This window comes from Salvia hispanica, chromosome 1 (assembly GCF_023119035.1).
Source record: "Salvia hispanica cultivar TCC Black 2014 chromosome 1, UniMelb_Shisp_WGS_1.0, whole genome shotgun sequence".
Lineage (NCBI taxonomy): Eukaryota > Viridiplantae > Streptophyta > Magnoliopsida > Lamiales > Lamiaceae > Salvia > Salvia hispanica.
In genome coordinates, this window is record NC_062965.1 from 27,698,519 (window position 1) to 27,719,548 (window position 21,030).

Genomic DNA, 21,030 nt, shown 5'->3' on the forward strand with positions numbered 1-21,030 from the left:
TGTGGGGATAATTGATTGACTAAAATTATGTAGAGAATATTGTAATTAATTGAGGTATCTTTCCATAGATAGGAATCAATCTTCCCTATATAATTAGAGGTTGTAAACTTTGAAAATATATCATAGAAAAATAAACGATCTTCTATTCCCAATTCTCTCTGTGTTCTTATGCCTAGCAAGATGATTAATATCGCCTCTCTTGATTACCATCTTTAAGATGGTATCAGAGCAGGTTAATCCGGGCTTGAGACTCAGAAAATTATCATCATAGTCTCGATACCTTCCCCGACCTTTTGAAACCTGCAAAACAGCCACAAATCAAGATGTCAGAATCTGACTCTGAATCCGAAAAAAACCCAATCTCAAACACCCCTGTAACCCTTTCTGCTGATCAATTCGCAGAACTTTTGAGACTAAGTATGTCTCACAAGCCTCCAAAACAACAGCCACAAGATGAACCCCAACCAGAATCGTTGGGAGAGATCAAACTCCTCACAAGGCTCGACGGGGACAATTGTCCTCTATGGGCGAGAATGATGGGAAGGGCCATCGGAGGGAAGTGCCTGACATCTCACATCACAGGAGTTTTAGACCCTCCCTCTCCAACTGATCCGATCTACCCTAAGTGGCAGCAACACGACCATTGTTGTTTCAATTGGATCATCAACAACATCGAGCCGTCTCTCGTAAACCAAGTTTCTCAATACGAAACGGCCAAAGACCTATGGGAAGGTCTGGCAATCACGTATGGCAGCGGAGTAGATCCATTCCAAGTATCGGACCTGCACAGACAAGCATATGGAATGAAGCAAGGAGGGATGGCATTGGAGGCACTATGGAATAAATTCCAAGACCTATGGCTATCCATAGACAGCCGCGACCCCAATCCCATGGATGATCCCGCAAGCATAAAAAAATACAATTTAAACACTCAAAGACACAGAGTCTACCAGTTCTTGTGGGCTCTCGACGACAAGTACGATCCAATCAAGAGAGAAATTCTAAACAAGGACCCGTTCCCAGATGTTAGAACAGCTTATGGGATCGTGAGGCGAGAAGTTGTCAACGCCGGAATCCGGTCATCCAAGACCGAAACAAAGGATTCTGAAATCGGAATCGGTCTCAGTGCGGTAGACAGACATAGGGGCTTCAATCAACCCAAATTCCAGTCTAATCGCAAGGAAGAAGACAAGAGTAAACTCACATGTACGCATTGTGGGGGAAAGAAGCATACCAAGGAAACTTGCTTCTTAATCCATGGATATCCCGAATGGTGGGAAGATATGAAGAAGGCAAGGGCAAATCGAAGTTCGAATCGGGGAGGAGGTGGAGGCCGGGCAGCCATGGCCATTGGGGAGCGAGCTACCTACACCGAGAATCGGTGGCTAGAGCACGGTCTGAAGGTAATAGACCGGAAATTAACATCGCCGGAAGCCAAACGACGGCGGCTGAGGTGCCCACCGGTGGGAATGTCGGCGCTAGTGTTTCGAAGGGGATGGGGGTGACGGCTAGGGTTGGGGAAGAAATGGGGCAGCATTTTGTTTTAAACACCTCTACTTCTCCCATATTCGAAATCGACCCCCCAAACTCCCAGTTATCCGAAAATATACCCCAGCAACAGCATACCTTCCATTTTCAACCCTATGCTTCACAAAAGACTCAAAATCCACCCCAAACCTCCAAAATATCAAAATAACCCCAAAACTGGCAAAACTCTACAAATCGGACCACAATAGTTAGAAAATATCGACATTCAGCCCTCCATACCTTGTAAAATTTCCTTTGAACCCCTTGCATGTTCCTCTATAACCCAATCAAATACAAAAGATACCCAGTGGATATTTGATTGCGGAGCAACCGACACAATGTCATTTGATGCTTCAGACTTCCTAGCCATTTCAAAATCTCTCAAATCCTATGTCCAAACAGCCAGTGGATACCTAGCGCAAGTCCAGGGGGCGGGAAAAATTAATATTTCCCCAACCCTAATTAAGCCTATCTAACTGTCTTTTTGTTCCGTCATTATCCCATAAATTGTTATCCATTAGTCATGTGACTAAAGAACTAAATTGCAAATTGCAAATTGCAAATCCTGTAGTCATCCTCGCTTGCTCCTGCTGGCCGCCTCTGCGCCTTACAGATTTTGCAGAACTCATTTAAGAATTCGTAGGGTCCCTCGAAACACTTCCCACAGTATGTTGGTAGGATTGCAATAACGTGGGGTTTCACATCACAGGCTGTCTTGCCTGGGGCGACCACTATGGCTTGCGGGGGATCTCCGTCAGCATGCGCAATAAGCGTCGCGAGCTCGGGGTTGTCTTCACCTTGGTCGGCCATTCTCACTAGTGCTCTTACTGGTTGGAGTGGAAGTTCCGGAAGTTGGTACTCCAAATCTTCTTTCTCCTCGTCGCTACTCGTGCCTAGGTCGGACAGTGCTGTCGAAAGACCAGAACGAGTGGTAACTAGTATCGTTTCTCGGGGAAGTATCCTTGGTCTCCACTAGCCAGGAGCCGAGCTACTTCTCATAAATTGAAAATAAAAAGAAAAGGAAAATTATAAAAGTATATACACCAAAAAGATCACACACAATAACAGGTATGAACGCCATCCATCCCCGGCAATGGTGCCATTTTGAAAGTGCAGGTTTTCGGTCGAGTGTGTAATTGCAAGAGTGTATCCAACTGATCGAGGATAAGATTCCCGACCTAGGCTGAGTCGTTGGCACGACAAAGCGGAACCTGGTATCAAATAAATTTCCTCAACCCACTTCTATTGGTTAGTATAATGGAGGTAAGTGGTCGAATCCCACAAGGGAGGGACACGTTCGGATAACTGTGGTGACATTCCTAGGTGTTTTTTGGTTAGCTACCACGCTTTGGGTTGGTATTTTACCTAGGCGAGAAATAAAGATGGTAATCTGCTGACTAGTAGGCGTGAAAATAACAGGCACGTGGTTGTGTTCGTGGAAATAGGGGACACGGTATCTCGTAGAGGCATGTGAAAAGTAGACAGTTACTAAAAGAGGAAATTTAGAACACAAGGCCTATCTTGTGGCTGGTTGGCTTTCGGACGAGTCTGGAAGGTACAAACCGAAAAGTAGGAGACAAAAGCAAAAGTAACTAAAAAAGTAAAAGTGGTCCAAGACAAAAGTTGATTTTGACGTTTTCTTCTTCACCAAGTATTAACAGAAATCATATGAACACAAACTCCATGACTAAACTCAGATTCATAACTTCAAACTCAAGATCCATTGATTAAAATGCTCAAACTTAAAATGAACGACGGAACTGCAGTTTACCTCTACTGACTAACATGCAAGGTGGTGATTACAATGCAGAACAAAAGACTCATGCACGAAAATTACACTGAAACATAACTACAACCTTAGATCAACAACTCCAGATAGAAAACACTTAGAAATTAAAAGCAGCGACTAGATCTAACTTTCCTAGGCAGAATGAAGCAAACTCGAACCAAAGCGACATACGAAATAGAAACTTCATAACTTAAACGTTTGGAATCTTCACGAAAGTACTTCCAGAGGCAACAACGAATTAATGTTTGCAACAGATCCAACCCCCCCCGGGACCCCTTTTTTAAACCAAACTCAAAACTCAGCAAAAAAAAAAACAAACAACGACACAACACATAAACACATATAAAAACTTAGATCATAAAGGGGCTATATTTTAAACCATCCCCCCCTTTGGAAAGGCTCCGGGCCCTGGGGCCCTTTTTGAACCCCGGGCCCCCTTTTTTTCCCCCTGGGATCCTTTTGCAGCCCCCAACCCGGGGGCCCAAAACCCTTTTGGGTTTAAACTCAGCCACTCTTTCCCCTCAGGGGATTTTAGGTTTTTTGGGTCAACCACAAATGTTTCCCCTGGGATCTCTCGGGGATTAAAGTCTTTAAGGTTTGAAAGGGGTCCCGGGTTTTTGTAATTTTAAAAGGGGTTTTTTTAAGGCTCTAAGGTTCAAAAACTAACTCTTATTTTGATGAGGGTTTTTGTGTGCTTTTGGGGCTTGGTTGGGTTTTCTTTTTAGAAAATTTTCCCCGACTTTGAAACCCGGATGGGTTAGTTTTTGGCTTCGCCCCCCTTATTCCCTTTCCTTTTCTTTTTTGTGAACCCCCCTTTTCTTGATTTTCTTTTTTGGTTTTCCCCCCTTCCTTTCTTTGCCTATTCTTAGGGTTTCCCTTTTGAAAGCCCCCTTGGGTTTCCCTTTCAACAAATTTTTTGGAAAAAGTTGATGGGTTATTTGGGGTATAGATAAAAGGTTAAAAAAGGGGGGTTTTAAGGGTTTTTTTTTTGTGGGGTTTCCTACTGCCTTGGGGGTTTTTTTCACGCCACTTCCCCCCTGAATCAGGGGGTGTACCACTCTTTTTTTTGGGTTGTTTAGGGGGGAAAGGCCTTTTTTTGGGTTTAACTCCCTAAGGGAGGGTTTTCCTTAAACTTGCATCATCTATCCGGCTGGGGGTTCCGGAGAGGTGGTTTCTTTTTTTCCGGAGCCTTTCCCCCCAATTCCTCCCCCTTTATTTTAGCAGGGGGTTTTAAACCCCCATTCAAAAAAAAACACAAAACCCCGGGACCTAAAAAAACCCTTTTAAAACACTAACATGCATAACTAAATAATACATAAAACATGTCAACGGGTCATTTGCTCCCCCCTTTCAAAAAGGTCTCCCAACCCTTTTGAAAGGGAAAAAATGGGAAGGGTTTAGTATAATGTTTAAAAATTTATAACAACATACTATATCTAAAAACCTTAGACATGCAATGGGTTTGGGGAGTTTAATATACATAGAACTAATCAAAACATAACAAAATATTAAAAAAAACCTTTAATATAAACATAAAAACCCCCTTCACTTAAACTCGCAGAGGTTTAAGGGTTAACTTTTTAAATAAAACAAAAAAACATAAACAAAACAATAACAAGTAGCAAACCCCCTTTATTTAAACACTTAGACTATTAGATAGGCTAAGTTTTAAAGGAAGGGGTTTTTGCTCCATTAAATACACATAATTCTCCTATTTAACAAAAGTAAAAAAAAAAAAAAATTAAACAAAAAAAACAAAAAAATTAAAAAAAATTTGGAAGGGTTTGGGGGGGGTGATGGGAGCTTCCTCCCCCCCTCCCTTCCCGGGGGTGGGGTGGTTTTTCGTTTCCCCGGGTTTCCCCTTGGTTTGCCTTTTCCTCTTGTTCATCACCTTTTTTTTCCCTCGGGTTCCCGGAGTTCATCTTTTGGCCTCCATGGCCACTTTTTCCCCCCCCGGTTTTCCTTTTCCCTCGCAAATTTCCCTTGGTTTTCTCTCCATCGGGGTTTTTTTCCGGCTTTCCCCCCGGCGATTGCCCCATTCTCCTCCCAACCCTGGTTTCCCCCTCTCCGGGACTTTCTTCCTCGCCTTTGCGCTTGTTCAATTTGCCCCTTCCCCCTTCCGGGCCCCCGTTGTGCCCTTCCCCCCGGGGGGCCCCTCCCACCCGGAAAGGGGGGTTACTTTCCGGAGTATACCCGTTTGTGCGGACGAAGGGGTACATCAAAACCGGCCGGGGGGGCCGACCATGTACATCGGAATGGGTCGTTTGCCTCTTTTATGATGTTTTTTTCGCAAAAGGCTCCTAATATGTTGGGGAAGGGCCAATTTCCCTTGGATGGGGGGAAATATCGGGGGGTTTTGGTGGGTCGCCCGGGGACCCCAAAAGGGGCCTTTCCCCGCGATTGGCTTTCCACACCATGTCCCAATTAAGTCATAAAACTTTCCCGGGGGGTGAATTACCCCCCCCGGAAGTTGTCCCCTAAGTAGGGGGGAAATTTGGGAGCATGGAATTGTTGAACTGGGGGGTTTGGGGGATGTGGGGAAAGGCCCCCGGATCGGGGGGTTGGCTTTTCCCGGGGCTTCCGGGGCTCAAAGTTATGTGTCCCCTCCTCCCCTCTCTGGTTTCCCCATTCTGGGTTCTATAGCCTCCTGCTCCATTAGGGCACGGTCCCTCACGACCGGGAAAACTCTCCCCGAATACCCCGAGGGAAAATTGATCCTCGTCTAGGCCCTTTTGGACTTGGAACCTAACGGGGAAAGAACTCCTTCGCTAACCCCTCATATCCCCGGGCCCTTATTCTCCAAACCCCCTAAAAACCCCCAATGTTTCCCAATCCGGTTGAAGGAATCACGGAAAATTTCTCCATGAGGGTATGGGGGAGACCTTTCCGCATTTGACTTGCTTGCCCATCTTCCTTGTCGTCAAATCGCCTTGAAGCTTTTTGGTTTTGAGTGCTTCATGTCCTCCATAAGCTCATCAAGGAGCTCTACCCCACCGTGGGTTACAAAATCCCCTACCGGAGGGGGGCTAGTTCTTGGTGGTTGCCGGAAAAATTTCCCCGCTCATGGTACTTTTCCCCTTCTAAAAATATCACCCCAAGTTGACTCTCAGGGGGTAGCCGCCTCATAACCCCTTTTTCTTCCTTACCCTTTGGGCCCTTGGTTGTCCTTTTGTTTTTTTAGGGCTTGCTTCTTTCTTCTTCTTTTTTTCTCTTTTTTTCCCGGATGTACTTGTCTTAAATTTATCCTTTCTTCTTAAATTTTTCCCGTGTTGAAGAGTCCTCCGGGTAGTAGGGCTCCACCAGCGGGTACTAAACCCTTTTCCCAATCGCCTCCCCCCGGCCTTTCGACTCGATGCGGGGGTCCGGCCCTTCGCCCACCTTTTTAAAGTTTTCCCCTTTTCCGGTTACCCCGGCGTTGATAAAACCCGTCCCCCTGTTGCCTTTGGGGTGCCCTTTTAGCTATTTTTTGAGGGCTCCCCCCCCGGGTTTTGTGGGAAATAGTCTTCTCGTTCCGGAGCCCTCCAGCACCCGGGTTGTGTTTGCTCCCCTTGTTGGACTTCCACTTTCCTAAGTATCTCTGTGACACTTTTTGGGGTTTCCCCTTTTCGCCGGGGGGTCGTTCTTCAACACAAAGCCTTCTCTTTTTGTCTTTGGTTTAATTTTATTGGGGGCCCTCTTTTGTGGTTTGTTTTCTTCTTCTTTTTCCTTCATTTCCCCGGGGTGTGTCTTTGGTTCCAAACCCCCTTTTCCCAATTTTTTTTACTTCCTGGGTTTGTTTTTTCCCTCATTTCCCCCCTTTTTTTGGGGGGGCCTCCCCCCTCCAAAAATATCCCCAGGTTGTTTCCCCTTTTCCCTCCCGCCGGAGCGAGGTCCAAACCGCCCCCCCCGGGGGTTTACCCTTTCCCCATCTCTCCCCGCCCAAAACCGGGGGAATTCATCATCGTCATTAATCCTTCCCCTCTTCCTTTTCCGTTCAGACCCCATCTCTCCTTTTGGTTTTCTTTGGCTCGTTTTGGTGGTCTTTACTCTCCCCCTTCTTTTCCTTTTTTCCCCCGCTATTTCTCCCGTTTTCCCCTTTTCCCCCCTTTTGGGTTGGGATCTTGAAAGGGCGGAAAAGTGGGGGGGCCCCCAAAGGGGTTTCCCGTTTTTTGGGTTTTTTGGGGAAAAGGGGTTTAAAGGGGTTCTTCTTATAGTTTTTGGGGGGGGGTCTTTGCGGGGGGGGTTAAGTATTTTTGGGGTGGTGATGGGGGGGTTCACGGTGGTCCCCTTTGGGTGGGGCTAGGTATCGGGCCCGCTTTCCCTCCGGGGGGGCTAAATCGGCCGGGGGCCCAACCCCTTTTTGGGGGTTTCGGTTCCTCGATACAGGTGCATCTAAAGGAACCATCGCGAAATTTTGGGCCGGCGTTGGGTGCGATCGTTGTGGACTCTTTGCCCTTGGGCCCCCTGCTGGTTTTCCGGGGGTTGTCCCCGGTGGTAGATGCCGGGTTTTTTGGGTTTTTTCTCTTCGCCATGGTTAACCGGTGGTGGTTCTTTTTTACAATTAGCGGTTAAATTGGTTTTGGTTTTTGGGGGGTGGTTGTGGGTGAAAAATTTTTGGTGGGGTTTTGGAGGGAAATTTTAGGCAAGGATATTTTATAGTGGGGGGGGGCGGTTGGGGGGTTTTGCCCGGGTTTTGGGGGAAACATAGGGCAACCGGAGGGGGGGCGGTTGAGCATTCTCGCCCCGTTTGGGACGTCTGTCACGCCTGCCACGCCCCTATCCTATCCCCTTTTCGCCCCAACACACCTTCCAAATTTTCCTCAATTTTCCCCCTTCAATTAGCTAAAAATAGAAATAAAGCAAAAAAATGGCTTTTAAATATAATTCGAGTTTCACCCAAGTGGTATCCAGTGGTCGGGGGGACTCCAAATTAATTTTTAAAGTTTAAAAAATTTTTTGATTTTTTTTTCCTACTTGATTTAAAATTAAATTTTAAATATTCACAATATTTACATCATCACAAAGGGGTATTTGAAATTTCCCCGGCCAATATGCAAGATTATATAAAGTCGACCCCGATGGAACTCCCAAAACCCCTTTTTTACTAGCCCCTTTAGATTTTTTAAAGGTAGGAATTTTTTCCACTACACACATCCTTCATTTTCCCCCCATATTTTTTAGCCTATGCCCATTAACGAAAAAGGTTCAGAGTTAGGGATACTCCCCGAAAACTCGACCGCGCCATTAGGGACGAGTGCGGGATTTTGTAAGGTCCCGCCCATTTTGACTTGAGTTTCCCGGGCATTAGCCCGGTTTTCCCCCCCGGAAAAAGTGCTTTCCCACCCCTTGGATCCCTTGGGTTTTCGGATTTTTGTCGGGGCCACATCTTGTTTTTCCTTGTACCACATGGCCGGGGTCAAACCACTCCAACTGAAATTCTTCCCTTCCGAAAATTGGCCCTTTCCTTTTTTCCCCCTCACCCCGGGGTTTAGCATCCATGAACTTCCCGGCCGAAGCGCCGGTCTTTTAATCCTCCCTGCCCCGGAGGACGGGGAAAACATCCCGTTGCTTTCCCCGGGAACACATCTCCTTATAACGGGCGGTTTCCGCCCCCAAATACCCGGGGCAAAATAATCTTTTCTTCATCGATCTTCATCCTCTGAGCCTTTTTTACGTTTGGCACCATTGGGAGCTCTCCCCGTCCTGGTAGTTGGTAAAATCCGGGATCCCGGGGTTTGTCCCACTTTCTCCTTGCCCTTTTGGGTTTTTGCGTCCCCGTGTCCCCCATTACTTCTTCCCAATCGATCTTGCTTTGGGGGAAAATCACTTCACCCCAAAAGCTCTTGGGAAACGATTTCCCACATCCTTCATTTCCCTTGCACCTTTTTTCTGTCGGGGGGTCCGCTACTTTGTTTAAACCCCCCCTTGTCTTCTACTTCCCAATCAAATTCTTGTAAAAACGGCCCATCTCGATCAGGGGGTTTTTACCCCTTTTTCGCAATGAGATACTTAATGGCCGCATGATAAAATAGGCAATAATCCGGGTCCAATGGGGTTCCCGGGAAATTTCCGAACAATGGCAACCAAAATCTCCTTCTGGTGTCATAGTTTCCTTGGGGGATTCAAAGGGCTTAGATGCATGAATTTACATACCTCTCCCATCAATCTTTCGACCCAATCGGCCCCCAAAGGGGTAGTCACCCCCCACGCATCACCTCGGGGTGATCCCGAAGGAAACTTAATGATCTGGAAAATCAATTTTTTCCCTTAAAAAGGTTAAAAGTGGCCTTGCAATGTTCTAAAATGAACTCCCCCTCATTCGGAGGGGTCGGTAAGACGTTGGGTGATTTGGGGAAAAACCCAATAAATCTTGATTCCTGCGGGGCCCGAAAGTCTTTATTTCCCTTCGATCGGTGGAAAAGGGGAAATTTGGGTAGACATCCACCTTGGGTTGATCTTTCCCCATTCCTTTTCCCACACCACGTGTCCTAAGACGGTTTCCTTTAACCCTAAAATGGCATTTCTCAAAAATTTAAAAAGGACTCTTTCTTGCCCCTTTTTAAACGACATCCAAAAGTTGCAAGATGAGTCGAAAGAGTCTCCGTGAGGTGAAATCATCCATGAAGATCTCTATACAATCTTTTTTAAACAAATCCCAGAATATCTCATCATACATCGTTGGAAAATTTCCCGGGCATAGGCCCAATGGCATCGCCATCGGGATGGGGTTCCCAAAGGGACAGTAAAAAATGGTCTTATTTGGTCCCCGGGGTTCCCGTAGATTTGGGAAAAAGCCACCGTACCCATCCAAAAAAGTACTTCCTCCCGGCCCGGCCCCTCCGGATTTGATCGAAGGGAAAAGGGGAAAAGGGCCCTTTCCCCCCTTGCCAATTGGGTTTTAGTCATCACATTCGTCATCCGGGACGGCCCCGGGGGGCACTGCTTTTATTTTCATTCTTAACCACCGGGTCCCCCCGATTTTTGGGGAAACCCTAGGGTGGAAAGACCCATTCACTACCGGTGCATATGATGCCCCGGGGAAACAAATTCAAGATATCCTTCGGGGTTTTTCCCCCCCTGTTTAGGTTCACCCCCCTTTTCGGTCTCTTGTGTTTCGTTTTCCCCCAAACCCAATGTGGGGCAGATACATCTGGGGTTATCTTTCCCCCGGGACAAAGCTCCATCCAATAGCCTTTTTATTTTTTTTCAACACAGTTAGTAGCCTTGCCTCTTGCTCTTCCAAAAAAAAACCCGCTATTGATGATTCGGGAACAAGTTTTCCTCCCCCGGAGGCGCATACTTAAGGTCGGCAACTTCTTCAACTCCACTTGTGAGGGGGGTGTGTACGTAAAAGGTTTTTTTTAAATCCTCCTCTTTTCTCATGTTCACCATCCCATTTCTCCCCCATCCCGGGCCCGGGAGTAAAGCCCCCGGAGATCCCCATAGTTGGGCCTTTCCCCCAATTCATTTATTTCCTCCGGGTTTAAACCCCGGCCTCGATCGAGAATCCACCAGTTTCCCCTTTCATCCTGGCATACACATCCCAAAGGGTTGGAGTTTTTCCCCCAATAGTTCGGTCTCGAAATTCTTGGACTGGGGGGGGTTGACATCAACCCTAAAATACATTTTTAGAATCTATTAGCTTTTTCATGGCTTCTTTATGTCAAAAACAAATTTCTCACCATTAAAGTCAATTTCGGTTTCCCCGACCATGTCCCCAATTGCCCTTTGTTGTTTTTTTAAAAATGGTCTTTAACAATATCCCCCTAGATCCTTATTTTTTGGTTTACTCATTTTAATTACATAAAAATCAACGGGGTAGACCCAAAATCTTGTATCTTGACCAACACATTTTCTAACACACCCCTATTTTTACATGACCTATCGGGCCATTGGGTCAACACCGTTTTTTGACAACTTTACCCCCCTTCAGTTATTAAAAATTGATTAACGGATAACATTGATAACATCTTAAAAACACACATTTCATGCTTTTAATTTTTTCATCTCCAATTGTTAAGGGTAAATTAAACATACCTAGGTCGGCTCTTTTGGGGCGGTTCTCCCCCCCCAAAACCCAGCTATCCCCCACCATGATTTTTTCCCTCCCCTTGTGCCTTTCCTATGAACTCCCTTTTTAAACTTCCCCAGAGGGGAATCTCACGGGGTTGGAGGAATGGTATGATGATATCCAGTTTTTGAGTTGAAAAACCCGGATAGGGTTTTTGGGGACCGGGAGGGAAAACTTACTCACATTCCCCCAGCAATGGGCCCCTAGATGGGGTTTCCCGAATTCCTTTTATTTCCCCACCGAGTTAGCGGAGCCCCAAGCCCGTTTATCATATCCATTTGCCCTATGCTCCTTGGGCACTTTTTCATTCCTTGCATTTTTTCATTCTTGGGCCGGGAAGTTGCTTTTTCTTTCCCGCGGGGAAAATCTCTCCCATCATGTCCTCCATGGAACCCCATCGACCTTTTTTGGGTGATGGAATTTGGGTTTGAGCCTTGGTCCGGTTATCCGGGTGGTGGGTTTTTGGGGGGCCCCAGAAATTTTGTTGGGTTTTTTCGGGTAATCGGGTTTTTCCCGGGGGGGGGGTTTTCCGATCGTGGTTGTGTTACCGATTTTTTTGGGGTTTTGGGTTTTTTGGCTTTTTGGGGTCTTGGTTATAAAGGGTTCGGGTTTCTGGTTCCGGGGATTCCCCGGGTGGGGGCACGGAGGGGGTTCGGGGTTCGGGGTTTCCCAGGGTTCCGGTTCCTTCCCCCCCAATTAGTCGGGGTTCATTTTGGGGCCCCTTGAAGTTTTGGGTTTGGGGGGGGGGGGTTGATTGACCTTTATTTCCTCCCCCTTTTTATTTCCCCTCTCCCCATCGGGAAATTTTGGGGGTCCCTCCCCGGTTAAAACCTCCGCTTCCCAAAACCCAATTCCTTGAAGTAAACATTCCCGGGCATTTTTCTTGTCCACATCCGGGGAGTTGTCCCCAAAACATATGGCGGTTTTTCCCTTTCCTCCAAAGGGGGAAGGTGGTGGATGTCGCGATTGCCACCAAATCCTTTTTTTTAATTCCTCCTCTTCAAATCCATCCTTTCCTCCTAGTCGGTGCCCTTGGGCCCCTTTTTTTCCTTGTACCCATCCCTTGCATTTTCATCGTCTTTTTCGCATTCAAAGGCCCCTTTTAAGGGGCCTTTCCAGCTTCAAAGACTCCGGTTTTAAATCGCCCCCGATGGTTTGCATCCTTCGTTTTTTATTCCCCCCATAAAAGGGTGGTGCACCTCTATCTCCTTCATGCGATGGTTGGGGCATGACTCTTGAAGACTCATTTCTTTCCCCCGGTCCGGGCCCAGTCTCCTGAATTTTGCCTTTTTACATGATATCTTCCTCTTAAAACGCTTTTCTTTGGCCGGAAGAACTTTCTAGGAAAAAAGACTTGAAATCAGCCCATGTATTGGGTGAGCCGGCCGGAGGCGCATGAACCAGCCGTTGGCCTCTCCCCCTTTTGGGACAACGGTGGGGGTTTTTTACCCTAGTAATCCTCGCCTCCCTGGGGGGCCCGGCCTTGCGTTTTTGGAACTTTTAAGAATTGTAAATCCTCAAATTTTTCCCACAATATGTTGGTAGGGTTCTTTAAAGTGGGGGTTTAAAAAACAGGGGTCCCGGGCCCCGGGGGACCCCATGGCAAGGGATTCCGTCAAAAATGCGCCGAAGCGTCCCCCCGGGGTTTTTTCCCCCTTGGTTTGGCCATTCTCACTAGTCTTTTTTATTGGTTGGGGTGGGGTTTAGGGGGCCCAAAACATCTTTCTCCTCGCCCTCTGCCCAGGTCGACAAAACTTTTTGGGGGGCCGAAACGAGTGGTTTCGGAAAGTTCCGGGGAAAAAAACCTTGTCTCCAGGCCAAAGAACCCCCACTTTTTTAAACCCCAATTTTCGGGGTTTTAAAATTTTTGCATTAAATGCCTTTAAAAGCTATGATATGTGAATTAATTGATGAGTGATTAATTATATGAATTTTGTATCATCGTAATGCATTTGTAGTTGAGATTTGCTTGAAGTCACAACTTGTTGGGAATGTTGACGAATAGTCAAGATAGAATGTGGATACAGCCATGAAAGAACAATGTATGAGAAAAAGAAGAGGAAGAAGAAATGACGACTTGTTTGTAGTGGTTTGAATTTTAGTAAATATAAATGTTAGAATCGGATGAAAAAGAGAATTTATATGTGGAGCTGGTTAATGTGTGGAATTTTCGTGCCATCATTATTATTATAGGAATCATTTTTCTTAGATTACTATTTATTGGGTTAATGGTCATTTGTCCTAGTCGATTATACCTTAATTTCATCTTTTAATTTCTAAAACTCTATCTTTTTGATTTTCCAAGAGAATTTTCTAAATTCTACATATTGTGGGAGTGGTGATTATTTATTTATTGATCTTTATTTATTCTATTTCTATGAATAAATATAAATGCTAGAATATCTTACTATTATCTTACAAATCTAAAGAGATCTTTACTATCCACTTAATTGTGATTAATAATAACCTTTTGAGGAATTAAATTTCACGCTAATTTTCCATTTAATTGGGGAGAATATTATTATTTTTCTTGCTCCTCAGATATTTATTTACTCCGTAAAATATCCAAATTAAATCATGTGCTAATTATTTAAGCCTAAATTTCAAACTTATATTCTCAACGTTCCAACGCCCACTTCCTCCACCAAATCTTCTCCAAATCTTGATTTATTCAATTAAGGGAGTATATCCTAACCTCTATAAATATGATAAGAGAAAATCAATACCCTAGCACAAGCAAATCACGCTCCCACTACCAAAAACCGTCTCTCACTCTCTCCCCACTTTTTCAAGATTTCTTTCACTTTTCTTCAAGAATTCATCATCAATTTAAGAATCCAAGTTGAAGTTCAAGATTTTATTGAAGAATCAAGGCTATAACTTGTTTCTACCATTCGTTCTTTTGGAAAAATACTTTAATTATTGATCTCCTTCTTCTTCTACCGATGAATCAGGTGTTCTTTGAGGTCCATGCATATAGATCGCAGTGAATGGGAAATTTAATCGTGAATAATTTGATGCATATGTTGTAAAAGTGGAAATCAGTGTGCATGTGTGCTGGGTGTGCGGTGATGTGTGTGGTAGAGACCCATGCGTGATACGATTTAATGGGAGACTTTGGAGTCATATTCGAATAAAAATGATATGCTAATCATACCTTGTTTTTGGGATACGATATTAAAGATTTATCGATGGGAAAACGGAAACATGGGAACATGCATGATTTGAGATCAATGATTGAAACTGATTTATGATACGCCTAATTTAAAGGTGATAATAAGGGCCTCGGCCGTGATAAATCTAAGTAGGAAGAGAATACCATCGCTGCTTCACACATGTGGTTTTTTAAAATAAGGACATTGTCCTAAACCTGGGATATTGGAGAATGAGATATGTGTTATCATGCCTTGATATGTTTTGTCGTGCCTATCCCTCGTGGCTATGCCACTATTGATTTAATCGACGGATCCTTGTAGAGCCGCAAAAACTCTACTTGGGTTAGGGTACACCAATGTTAGACCGAATAAGCAGATTGGTTGCCTGTGAGTTCAGTGACCTTGATTGCGTCGTATTCCTTGTCATGAATGAGTGATGGTGCAGAATTACAAGAAAAAATGGTTGTCGGACTTGATATTTGATAAAGAATATATTTTGGTGCCCGGTCTTTTCTAAAGTTAAACCCTATGGACAATTAAAATGGCATGATAACACACTCATAGATAAAACTGCTTTTCGGCAATGAGTCGAATCGAATTATGATTATAAATACTCAGCCCCGCATGTGTTTTCCTATGTGCAGGTTGAGCAATGACGGGTGGCGGTGTTGAGTAGGAAATAATAACATGATCTATTGGAACTTTAAGTGTCGTTGTGTCTCCATACGTAGCTTCACTTCTTTCTTGGTCGCTTTCGCTATATTATGAAAACTTGTGATCTTTTGGTTGGGTTGAATTCTTTTATTTCGTGGGAATATGTTAGATACAAAACAGATGAGATTACTTTGGAATTTTTGCTATATTTGGAGCATATTTGGTGATAGCCTTTTGTTGGATTTCATTGCTAAGGCATAATTTTTCTCCTACTTAATTGTTCATTAAATGCTTTGGTTAAACCCCTTTTTAAATAGAACCCTAGCCTATGATCTTTGATGCATTTAAGTTCGCCTAGTTAACGATCGCCGCATTTATTATACCCTAGATGGGCGGGTCGTTACAGTTGGTATCAGAGCGGTCGTTTCTTTCCGCTTTCCTAATCTGCTAGGTCTTGTTGATTTAAAAATCTAAAATTTGTGTAAATTGATTAATGGATAATCGTCAAGGTTAACACCGCAACTCGTTCCGCTCAACCACTGACATGAATATAACAAGTATCTCTTGAATATTGATTTGAATTATGAAATATTGAAGCTTGAAGCGAATGAGCTTGTTGATGGCATTCGAAATCTGTGATGTATATAAATGATGATTATGCATGCATTAAATTGCAAATGTGATTATGCAAAACAAATGATAAACGTTGTTATGCAAGTGATTATATGTCGAGGCCATTATGAGTCAACGAATAAACTCTACTAAAATCCATATGAATCAAGTGAATTTATGATTTGTGACGAATCTACATCTATGAGAACGAACTTGAGCATACACATAGTTGTAAGTCGCCGCGAATGAAAATTTTGGTGAAAATATCGAACTGAGGCATCAAACGCCGAATACGAGGCGAGCGACTTATGAGAACGAATTGCGAATCATCGAAACGCTAAAATATATATATATACACACCTGGGTACCTGAAGGAAATACGGTATTTCTTGATATGATATTATCTTCACACCTCGTCGTTCTGACGCATACACACACACACACACACACACACACACACACATATATATATATATATATATATATCCATCGCACTCTTTAGCATCGCTTGAAATCTTTTACACTATCAAGTAATTTCTTCTATCCTTGTTCGATGCAGATTTCTTTTTTGTAGATGCCTAATCATTATTACTGCTAATCGGCGCGCCGAATGCTACACGCTTAAGAATAAGGTTTTCCTCGTCAAAACCTACCAAGAGTTTGAGTGGGATGGTAAGTCTCTTTCTCCTAACCTACGTCACCGAATTCCACATCGCTGGATTTGACATGATACTGCTGCATGGAGTGAGGTTACCCATCACGCGGATCTCGAGATTGATCCACACTCGCCGAGTCCTTGGAGCGAATGGACTTCCCAAGCCGCATTGCCATATACATGGTTCAGTCCGCAGTACAAGCCTCCTCGAGGCGATGAGGACCGTCCGACAGAGTGCTACTCCTAGCCATGGCAGCTGCGAGGATGGACCGCCGCTTAGTCCCCACCGCACAAGTATCCGGCTGGACAGGCCCGCCGATGGAGGTATCGGCCGCGATAAGTGAGCCGCATGTTGATCGTGGTTCCCCACTAGCTAAGACTTAAGGCCACGTGCTAACTCTCGATTATCCATGGAAACGCGAGGACATGCGTGCAATCACTCCGCCGCCCCTGATGTCGGGGTGGAACATGGCTAGAATGAGGGACCGGACGAGGAAGGACTCGCTTTGGAAATGGATGAGGATGATGACCCCGAGGAGGATATGAACGATATCACCAGAGCACAGTCGTGGAATATTTGTTTCTGCTTCCCCCATGTTTTTGATTGATTTGCTGTTTCTTTTCTACCTCATGATTTTAAGCTACTCTTTCATTTTTTGCATTGATACTAAGACCTTTGGCGAGGCAACGTTTTTTCTTTTATTTATATGCCATGGGGAGATATTTATTTTGATTCAATGGATCGCCTTTCGCATGGTAAAAATTATCTATCACTACGTTATCACGCCATCACATCACGCCTTCTCGTCGCACTACACCATTTTTGAATACCTTATGGCTTCTAACGCTTAATTTTAAATTGTACGATCAAGCTTTCTTAAGTGTAACGGCTTTGATGATATGAAACATTGATCTTTGATAACATCGGACATGCCCAATCTTTTGGTAACAATGTTGATCGATAATTACTTGCAATCCGCCTACGCGACTTTAACTTTGATATCTTGTGCTTGGCCACATATACTCTCCAAAAACAATTGACCCATGAACCTTGCTGCTCCAACTATACCACGCGACTATTGTTAGAATTGTGGCGGGAATATTTTGTGTTGAAAAATCAACGCCACTCAAGACGCCCAATGAATAACCCTCAAATGAGGAAGAGATGGCTTGCGGTTGTCACAAACTAATTCTCGCATCCTCCACCTCTCCATTCGCCATTCCGGCTGATCGGGAGAAATTGTGAAACTATTCTTGGAGCAAAGCCACTGTTTGATGGATTGGAGAACTCAGCTAAGGTCAATCTGATCCGGCAATGGTCGCATCTTCACGATTTTGAGATGCAACGATAGAGAACGATGAGTTGTGTGACTCCATCGCCTGACTTGGTGGCAACATGACTTTGGTGGGATACTAGAACGAAGACTATGCCACAAGACCAAGTAGAGGCGATGACGTGTTGTCAAGACGGAAATATACACAAGTATGTTATCGAAAGAAAGGCATCGGAGCTTCACACCTGGACGCAAGGACGGATGACGGTGACCGAGTACGATCGAGCACTCAACAAGATGACCCGGGATACGCCCCGATCAAGTCGACCGACGAGAAGTCGCTTCAATGTGTCTGTGAGGGACTAAAACCTGAGATGTGCTAATGTCGTTGGCCATTGTAGGAGACTCCCTGACACCGAAGGCTAGTACTTGCGCTAGATATTGGAGGCAGCAATGCCTAAGGAGAAAGCTAAGGAGAATACTACCTCGCCTTTACTCCCCACCGCACTACCCCAGAGAGAGAAACGGAAGTGGGACGAGCCTAGAACTTCACACGATGGAAAACGGCACCAGCCGAGGCCAGCATCGGTCCCAAGCATTTTAAGGAGGGCAGCGCATGTCTAGCGTAGAGAGGAGGATTTCATCACCGAGGGCACCACAATGCAAATGTGCTCTAAGTACCATTTCGGAGAATGCCGATATCGTAACGTGATCAAGTGCTACACTCGTGGGAGAACGGTCACTTTCAGTGGAGTGTCCAGCAAGACAGAATCGACTGCAGACGGAACGAATGGGATCCCGTCAACCGCAAGGACACCGCAATGAATCGAGGAAACTGACTATCGCCATGGCAATAACAACCTCACCGCCCCAAACACTTCCTCCCTGCTGGGGAGCTGTCGCTACTGAACAAAAGCCAAGAAGGAAATTTGGGAGGATCGTGGAAAAGGAAACTGATGTATGAAGTAAATTCTCAACACCCATGTTGTTGTGTTGTTGGCACGGCGCATCGCACTCCTGCTTTATATCCAAAGCATGTATGCCGCATTTCGAGTCAGCTTCTACTACTGGCCCCACCTAGACGATGGTGTCCTCACCAGTAGAGGAATGATAGAAATATCTAAAACGTGCTCTCGAACGTAGAAATTGTTATGGGAGAACTTAAGATAGTTGCTCACGACTTGCGAGTCATAAAAATGGAGGATAATTTATACCTGGGAGCCGCGACTGGGCCGGACAACGAATCTTATGCAGATTATCTGTAAGGGGAGAGACAGATATCTGCCAAGCTCCTCGAAGCAACTTAAGATATACCATGGAATTGATGAATCAGCGAACGCCATCATATCCGCGCTTAAGCACCGCAAGATGAGGGAAAGGGATAATCAATATCTTTGTCTACCTCCATGGCGAGAAGACGAAAAGAAGATGGAAGATGTTGTCAGTTGCAAGAATTTGTGACGCTTTTTCCGTATGTTACCTGACCACCGATCGGCAATTGGAGTTCACGACACCTTTGAACCGAGCCTAATCGCATCAAAGGCACCATATCAATGGCGCCAAAAGAGTTTCCAGGAACTAAAGATACAACCTGCTAACCTGCGGACTTAGGTTCATGCAAGACCTAGGCTCGCCGCAAGTGACCAAAGATTATTGGTAAAGAAGAAGGACTGATCAATGAGGATGTGCATCGACTATGAGTTGAATAAATTCTCGACTTAAAGAACAAGTATCCACTGCCGAGATGGGATGATTGTCGATCAACTTCGAGGAGCAAAGCAAGAGCTAAAGATGGACTTGAGGTCCGGATATCACCAAAATTTACGAAGTTCAAAGGGAGGATATACCCAAGATTGCTAAGCTGCACAAGATATGGCCACTACGAAGTTTCAGGAGATGCTTGGATTGATTTAATGCCCGTACGGTGTTCATGGATTTACGAATCAATATCCGCATCCAGGTATTTCTGGATAAATTCGTTTTAGTTCTAGACATAGATGCTGTCTACTCAAAGAACGAGAAGGAGCATGAGGAGCACCTACGAATCATGTTGGATACGCGGAGGACCGAGAAGTTGTAATGCCAAATTCGCTGGGGTGTGAATTCGGGTCAAGGAAGTGAACTTCTGTGGTTACATTGCGGTCGCGAAGGAACTGAGTGGACCTCGCCAAGGTTGAGGGCAGATAATCTGATAGTCACCAACACCAAACAAAATTCGTAGTTTCTAGGATTGGCAGTAGATACTACCGAAGATTCATTGAAGGATTCTCTAAAATAGCGGAGACTAATACTTCAACAAATCTCAAGAAGTGGAGTCAAGGATTGACCCGAGTGTGAAGCAAGTCATCCCTTGAAGGAAAAGCTGACAACCGCGCTGGCTTACCAGGCTCCGAGTCTCGGAGGAACATTAGTAGTCTACACCGATGCTTCAAGGTCAGATCAGAAGTGCGTGTTGATGCAAAATAACAAGGCGATCGCCATTGGCCACGACAATTAAGACCACACGAGTTGAATTTACCAACTCACGCATTTGGAGTTAGCAAGAAGTGGCATATACCAAAGAATTGGAGGCATCATCTCTACTATGAGTTAGATGTGAAATCTTTACGGACCACAAGAGCTACAAAAGCATTTCTTCAAGCAGACTCGAATACGCGACAACGAAGATGGCTCAACTAGCTAAGGACTACGATCGTGGCATTAACTACCACCCCAAGCAAAGCAAATGTAGGCAAGTGCATTCTTTTGAGCCGCATCATTCGTTAAATAGCTATTTAACGGAAAAGGAGAGTTTGATACGTAATTTAGCAAATGCGGCCAAGTGATAAGAGCACCAAATGTATGGAAGAGCGAATTGCCACTTCAGTTAAAACCAGATCCAAAACGAGAATCAAGCATAAATAAGAACGGATGGATGCACTAGAAGAAATCCAATTGAAGTGCTAACCGTGAATCCTGAATTTGTTCAGAGGTCCGACAACGCCTCACCTTTAGGGCCAAGGTTGTGCTACAACAACGAGAACTTAAGAATCCAGACTTCCAAGCGAAGCTCATGAAACTCCATAATCGCCCATACACGCTTCACCCTCGAAGCAATTAAGATGTACCAAGACTTTAGTACCTTTGGTGGGAATGGCATGAAAGAGAGATATTAAGTGCATTTCAGGAAACGTCACAATTTCCTCAAGCAACAAAGCGAAGGCATTACATCAACGTACTTCCACATGGAAATTACAATCATTGGAGATACCTGAGTGGAAATGGCACATCGCCATGGATTTTGTAGACGGCTTATTGACTCCTAAATGGGAACA

General features: G+C 44.8%; 1 protein-coding gene across 1 annotated transcript; it reads left to right on the forward strand.

The window, feature by feature from the left end:
• Positions 1-1,505, forward strand: LOC125193009. Its single transcript, XM_048090712.1, has 2 exons — positions 1-780; positions 949-1,505. The coding sequence occupies exons 1-2, from the start codon at positions 324-326 to the stop codon at positions 1,503-1,505; spliced, it is 1,014 nt and encodes a 337-aa protein (XP_047946669.1). The 5' UTR covers positions 1-323.
• Positions 1,506-21,030: the final 19,525 nt, after the last annotated feature.

Excerpts from the sequence above, each read along its gene's own strand:
- LOC125193009 (XM_048090712.1), top strand. The coding sequence starts at position 324 with ATGTCAGAATCTGACTCTGAATCCGAAAAAAACCCAATCTCAAACACC. Across the intron at positions 781-948 it reads AGATCCATTCCAAGTATCGG|ACCAGTTCTTGTGGGCTCTC; the intron begins ACCTGCACAGAC and ends GACACAGAGTCT.